Genomic DNA, 7,324 nt, shown 5'->3' on the forward strand with positions numbered 1-7,324 from the left:
AAATCACTAGTGGGGTAAAAAGAAAACCCATGAATTGGGAAAAAATTTTAGTCAACTGTCCCTCAGACAAAGGACTTCTGTCTAGAACATATAAAGAATTTAAAAAAATCAGGGCCCCGAAATTCAAAGATCCAACCCAAAAATGGGCATCTGAGATGAGTACACACTTCTCATATGAAGCAATACAAATGACAAATAAATACATGAAAATACGTTCAGTGTCATTAATCATTTGAGAAATGCAAATTAAAACAATACTGAGATTCCATCTCACCCCAAAAAGAATGCCTGTCATCAAGAAATCAACTCATAACAAATGCTGGAGGTGCTGTGGGGAAAAACAACCCTTGTCCACTGTTGGTAGGAGTGTAGACTGGTGCAACCACTGTGAAAATCAGTCTGGAGATTCCTCAGTAAACTAAGATTAGAGGACCCAGCTATTCCCCTCCTGAGTATTTTTCCAGAACTGAAAACCTCATACCACAGCAATATATATGCACCTGTGTTTATGGCAGTGCAATTTGTAATAGCTCAATCTTGGAAACAACCCAAATGTCCATCAACTGAGGAATGGATAAAAAAGATGTATTTTATACAATGGAGTATTACTCAGTTATAAAGAAAGATAAACTAGAGAATATTAAAGGTAAATGGATGCAACTAGACACCATACTCATAAGTGAAGTAAATCAGATTCACATGTATAAACATCGTATTTCCTCCCTCCTATAAGAACCTGAAAGAGTAAATAAAATCTGAAAGGTATATTAGGTACTGTGAAAGGGAAAAGAAACTGCTCAGGAAGCAGCAACTGGAATGAAGGAGGGGAGAGGAAAAAGAAAGAAGGAAGAGGAAAAAATACGTGTATACACAGGATAGCTGGGATAATTGTACTACTAATATCTGTTGGTCTGTTGAAAGGAACTGTTAATGTATAATTATTTGATCAGTCTTACATATCTATATCTTGTTATATGTTCAGCCATTTTGAAGATGACATTGTGTAACATGACAACCATTGTTAATATCCAATCACCACATTTTGAAATTCTGTATCATTTTTATTGTTCTCTATGCTGTTTTGTTTATGTATTTGTTTTTTTATTTGGGTTATTTTTCTTTTCTTTTTAAAATGAAAAACAAAATTTATATGTATATACAAGGATAGCTGGGATAGGTATATTGCTGATGTCTGTGGTTTATTAAAAGGAACAGTCAATGCTTAAAATTTTCTTTTTTCTTGACCAATTTTGTACGCTTGAATCTGGTAATCAGAATGACTGATCTGAAAACAACAATATGCAGTATAAGAACCACTGTTGAACTCCTACCATCTTGTATAGTGCAGCTCTGCATCATTTCTAGTGTTTTTTCTTTTCTTACTTGTTGCTGTCTTTGATTGTTTGATCAGTCTTACATTCTTACATCTGGTGGACTGAGCAACTTCACTGAAGATATGTATGTAATGTAGCAACCATTGTAAATTCCTATCATTTAGTTTTGAGGTCATATATCATTTTTGTTGTTTTTGTGTTGTTTTGATTTTGTCTTCATTGTTGTTTTTTTATCTTTAAAATAAAAAGGTATGAATGAAAAAAAATTAAAAAAAAAAACTTATGTCCTTTCATATGTGTCCAGTTATAGGAAACCAACTTATGAGAATACTGAACTACATGCCCAGAGCCAGATAGGACAGAAGAGTCCTTCAGAAATCAGCGTTCATATTGGAATAGATGACACCTCAAGAAATTCTCCTAAGCTGGGTTTGCTGGACCGGATTGTGAATTATAGCAGAGCCTCCATAAACTCACTACTGTCTGATAAACGTTCCCTAAATAGTGTTGTTACTAGTGAACCTGACAAACACTCACTCCTGGTGGGAGACTTCAGGGAGGATGATGACACCACATTGTAAAAGGCCACGGAGAATGCTGCTAGTTGAAATTGTTATGCACTGACATGCATTCATGCCTTCACCTTAGCTTTTCAAAATGTTGTGGAAGGATTTTGTGTTGATCTCATTCTCTTACATGAGTGGTTCTATTTGAGTTGCCTTTTCCTAATGGCAAAAAATACCTTTTTCAGGGCATGAGCTCTGAACCTAGTTTTATTGAAAACGAATTTTTAACATTTTTTGTTTCTGTGACAGATAAGATAGGGTAGCCAGGTTTACATTAAGCTCTACAATTAGAGATTGCTGATTTGCTGCTAAGGTGATAGATTTTTTATTTTGACCAAAAAAAAAAATAAACAAGGAGAGGATAATTAAAATTTTGAAGATTTGAGAGCATGACTTTGAGGACATTCTTCAGCCTGTAACCCTTCCACTGGGAAGCAGTGACTTTTAAAGCACTCTATAAAGTCCTTGGTTTAGAAGGTAAACAATTGCAGCTGTTCAAAAACAGATGTGCCGGGGCTGGGGATTTAGCTCAGCGGCAAAAGCGCCTGCCTGGCAAGCACAAGGTCGTGAGTTCGGTTCCCGGGACCGGAGAAAAACCAAAAAAAAAAAACAAAACAAAACAAAACAAAAAACAGATGTGCCTTATTTATTTATTGTAGTTTTTCTTTTCCCTTCTTCTTGCATCCTTATCCTTACAGTTGCTTTCTTTTTTGTTCCAAGATATCTTTTGTTATCTTCTTTTAAGTGAACCCAGTTTAGGTGGTTTTTCATTGATAAAAATAAGTGACAACTTTTCCAATACCTTCTATAGGTTTTCCTGCTTCTTTCCATTGTTGTAAAAATATATTAAATTTGTCCTTCAACCAGCCTAGCTCTGTGCTTTCAATTCACTCTTGCTGTAAGTTGTTCTTAGTGTAATCTGTCTATCAGTCTCAGTCCGGAAATTTAACATTTTGAACCTCTTCCACTCAAATGATTTTGAGATTAATACTATTGTATTAACCATATTTAGGTCATATAAAATTACCTGGATTCACTAAATTCATTTTTTTGGGTAAGGTGTAATCACCTAGCTGGTATATATAATTTAAGAGATTTAAATTATCTTTTAGTGTTTCAGATAACCTGTCAAAATGACTTTAAAATAATACTAAACCAGACATGGTGGTACACACCTGTAATCCCAGCCCTTGGGAAGCTGAGGCTGAAGGACTGCCAGGAGTTTGAAGCCTACCTAGTGAATTCAAAGCTTGTTTGAACTGCATAGTGAGACCCTGTCTCACAAAACCAAATATAGAAAGAAAAAGAAAAAGAACAAGCTATTAAACAAAGCTACTTTTACCAAAAACTACAGTAAACTGTAATACAAAAATTAGAATTGTCCTAGGTTATGAAACCTTTTACTCAAATATATACTTTTATTTAAAACACTTGCACTTGCCTATTTAATATAGTTGGCAAATTTAGGGACATATTCCCATTGTCATATGGGTTTAGAAATTTCCCTGTGAGTGCCTGGGAAATAATAAACTGGTCAGAGATCTGGTACTTGTATGACTATTTAAATTTGCTTATTAATTGCAAGGTGAATTTCATATACAGAATATGAAATGAAGATTCCTAAAATTTTATTACAATTGCCATACATTAAACTGCTAGCACAAATATCTAACACTACGAAATGTGCTCAGTAAATGTTAGGTCTTTTATTATTTTGGGAGTCAGTACTAAATATAAAAAATCATTTTTAGAAAGTAGAGTCTAAAATCAGGTAAGGATAGGGGAGAAGTTCTTCCTCCTCTACCCGTTTTCTCTTTTATCTTTTCGTGTGTGTGTGTGTGTGTGTGTGTGTGTGTGTACATGTGCTGAGTTTAATTTTTTTTTCTTTTGGTCTTTTTGAGACAGGATTTTGCTGTGCAGTTCAGGCTAGCCTTGAACTCACTTTGTAGCCCAGGCTGGCCTTGAACTTGTGCCATCCTCCTGCCTCAGCCTCCCAAGTGCTGGGATTACAGGGGTGCACTACCACACCAAGCAAGAGTTTAAAATTTTCTATGCTGTCTTCAGATTTAGAAAAGAACCAACTACTGTCTCAGCTCTCTTAAAAGAGAAAACTGAAACTTTTCTGAGGTTACTAGTTTTTAATATAATTTTTAAAATTTTATTAGCACATATTAGTTATTACATAATTATAGGTTTGTTTTGGCATATTTGTACATGCATATAGCATGCTTTGACCATATCCACCCTCTGCATTACTCCTTTTACATTCTTTCCATCTCTGCCTGATCCCCTTCTTTTTTTCTAATAGTTTCTATTTTTATATCCTTTTTCCTTAATTTTTTTAGACTCCACATATGAGACAAAACATGCAGTGTTCACTCTGGCTTACTTTGCTTTACTTTTGATGAAGGTGCTATTGATCTAGAAAGGCAAATAAATCCATTTAAATGGTATATGAATGAGAGTGTATCTTTAGGCTTTTTAAAGGCTAATGTGTTATATTCCATCTTCCATGTTTACAGTTGGAATTTTAATAATCATTTCTTATTTAGATTCCAGTGGCCCACTTTAACATGACTCATTTCTTCTGGAAGAAACAGCTGATATGACAAAATATAATAGATTTTTCACATTCTGGAGCCAAATGGAAAGAAAAGAAGCATCCCCACCCCATTCTCATTGTTTAGCTTGTACTTTCTCTCTCTTTCTTTTTCTCTTGTGCCTCCTGTCCTCCCTCCCTCCCTCCCTCTCTCTCTCTCTCTCTCTCTCTCTCTCTCTCTCTCTCTCTCTCTCTCTCAGCTGAACACAACCAGTTACTACTCTTACTATACTCCTGTTATATGTGGGTGTTGGAGCCACCCCTTCTTCCCACATGCATGTTGTAGCATAATGGGAAGAGTAACTTACGGTCTGGGAGTAATCAAGAATAAAATTTCATGTCTTACTACAAGAACAGAAAACATGCTATTTAGAAAGAGTCCTCCTTTAATATCTGCAGGCACATTTGAATTCTCTACCACAAGATTTGCAATCTTGAATTCTCATGAGCTTCAGAGAGATGCTTCATTCACTGGGGAGAGAGATGATTTATGGGAAGGATCAAAAACATTGCTTTTAGTTAGTAATTAGGTCTAAGTAGTAGAGAATAAATTTTGTAAGTGTGTATATCTGTGTTTATTCACATATACAGAGTCCACCAAAATGTATACACACTTTAGGGAAAGAAAAAGTTGTGTATACACAGTGTAGGAAAAGAAAAAGTTACGTTTTAATACTAAATGTATTGAGACATTATGAGAATAATACAAGTCACCTTTGGCCTTTACAATTACAAGAGGTGATCAAAGTGATGGCAGTTAGCTTCCAGACCTTTATTAGTATGGCTGACTGCTGCTTGGGTAGCCTTGATCATTGAGATTGCTGCACATGCCTTTTCAATTTCTTCTGTAAGGGCCGGCAATGTAATGGGTTTTCTGTGATATACCACATCCTCTAGGGTGCCCCATACAAGGTAACACTGTCTGTTGTTAAAGCGTCATACTATTTTTCTTTTCCTGAAGTGTGTGCATACAGTTTTTTACAGAGTATATATACACAAATAGTACACATGTGTACAAATGCCCATATTGCCATACTAATGGAAAGTAGATTTATATTTGAATATCTTGAAGATCTTTATGTATATTTTCTGTACAACGTTTCTGTTTTCATTCAGCAACTATCCCCCAGTCTGAAAATAACAAGAACTCTTTGATATCCAGTATTGGTGCAGACTCAGCTATGGGGCACTGTTCTTTACAAATCCAAAGATGCCTTTTGAATTTCAAAGATTTAGTGTTGTAATCTAAAGAAGGGTGGTTGTCAGTCGTGAAAGTAGAAATGTTATTTTTCTTAGTTTAGTATGAACATTTGAGTGTTAAATTTGATGCCTTGTGAACAAATAATTTCATATTCCTCTTTAATTTTAAAAAAGTATTCTTTATTCAGATATACATAGTATTTAAAATAGCACTGTAGACAGGAGGTTTCCAAAAATTTAAGCATGCATATCTTTTCTATATACAACTTAAAGTAAAAAACGTATATTTGAGAATTTTTTTCTATTACATGTGGATCCTGCTTTAAAATGATTTTCCATTATATTTATTTTACTCTGTTTTGTTATTTTCTTTAAATGAGGCATCTGGTTACTGGTTACTTAAAAAAGAATGAAGGTATTGCCTGTATTACTCCCTTTGAATTTTTTTGTTTTACTCTCTATATTTTAAAAATGTATTACTTTACCAAATATAAGACATTGGTTCATGCAAAATAATTATTTTTACACTTTCTGTAATCCCTCAATCTGATATGACTAACCAGATAAAGCACAAAACATTGTTTTGCTTCAATCAAAACAATTTCTTTAATGGCATTGATAATGCCTTTTATAGCCAAAACCAAATGCCTCAAAGTTGCTTTTTAGATAAAGAAATGTTTAGCCAACCATTGTTAGATATGATTGCTTGGTACCCAAAACAGCAGTAAAAAGTGTTGTGCAATATTCATCTACTGTAGTCAAGATAGCCAGTAGTTCATTTTTCCATAAGCATGTAATTGATCATATTTCTGCCAATGATGTGCCTTGAACTTTATAATTATAGTGTTGTAAAAGATTTTTTGTCAGTGTATCTTTTGTTAAATAATCCAACCCCCTCTGCAAAAGTTCCAAACTACCTTTGCTGTCTTTTTTTTTCAACTGTTAGTCTATAATGTAGCAGGATTGGAAGCAGCACCACACAGAGAAAAGAATTTTTCTTGCTTTGGGGAAGCTCTACCCAGTGTGTTTGAAGATCCTACCCAAGATACATTCTCATACTAAACACTTCTTTGAGTTAAAGAAAGAGGTTTAAACTTAGTTGTGAGGGTAAACTAATTTCCATTTCTCCCTAGGGTTTACTCAGAGAGATGAGATAGTACTGGAAATGAAAACAGGGGAATAAAATTCCTGAGGCATCCACACAGCTGGCTAGCCTCCCTTTTTCTTGGTATCCTGAGTAGTCTCAGGAAAGAGTGTTAGTGAGAATTCCACACTTCTTTGCTTTTGTTTTGTTTTTCTTCTGGTACCAGGAATCAAACTCACGACCTTGTGCTTGCCAGGCAGGCACTTTGCCACTGAGCTAAATCCCCAGCCCCAAGAATTCCACACTTCTATCTCAACAAAACACCCCCAGACAAAGGACTAACATCTTGCCAACCTGAACTGCATAGTAAGAGCCTGTCTCAAAAAGACCAAAAAAAAAAGGACTAACATCTAGAATATATAAGAGGTTGAAAAATTAGCCCCAACTCCAAATTAAAAGCCCAATAAAAAAAAATGGTCATTTGAAATACACAGACTCTTCTCAGGTGGAGAAATACAACAGGCCAATAAATACATGAAAT

General features: G+C 34.8%; 2 protein-coding genes across 4 annotated transcripts in view; both read left to right on the forward strand.

The window, feature by feature from the left end:
• The window catches only part of Atp7a (ATPase, Cu++ transporting, alpha polypeptide), a 160,255-nt gene extending 158,008 nt beyond the window's left edge, over positions 1–2,247 (forward strand). For all 3 annotated transcript variants that reach the window (XM_005412629.2, XM_005412628.2, XM_013508826.1), the window contains exon 23: positions 1,639–2,247. In XM_005412629.2, coding sequence (XP_005412686.1) covers positions 1,639–1,915 — 277 coding nt within the window. In that variant the 3' untranslated portion in view covers positions 1,916–2,247. The remainder of the gene's footprint in view (positions 1–1,638) is intronic.
• Positions 2,248–6,108: 3,861 nt separating this feature from the next.
• Positions 6,109–7,324, forward strand: part of LOC102029233 (protein phosphatase inhibitor 2-like) — a 2,488-nt gene continuing 1,272 nt past the window's right edge. Inside the window, exon 1 of the mRNA XM_013508820.1 lies at positions 6,109–6,114. Within this exon, the coding sequence (XP_013364274.1) occupies positions 6,109–6,114 (6 nt within the window). The remainder of the gene's footprint in view (positions 6,115–7,324) is intronic.

This window comes from Chinchilla lanigera, unplaced genomic scaffold (assembly GCF_000276665.1).
Source record: "Chinchilla lanigera isolate Chin_1 unplaced genomic scaffold, ChiLan1.0 scaffold00156, whole genome shotgun sequence".
Classification (NCBI taxonomy): domain Eukaryota; kingdom Metazoa; phylum Chordata; class Mammalia; order Rodentia; family Chinchillidae; genus Chinchilla; species Chinchilla lanigera.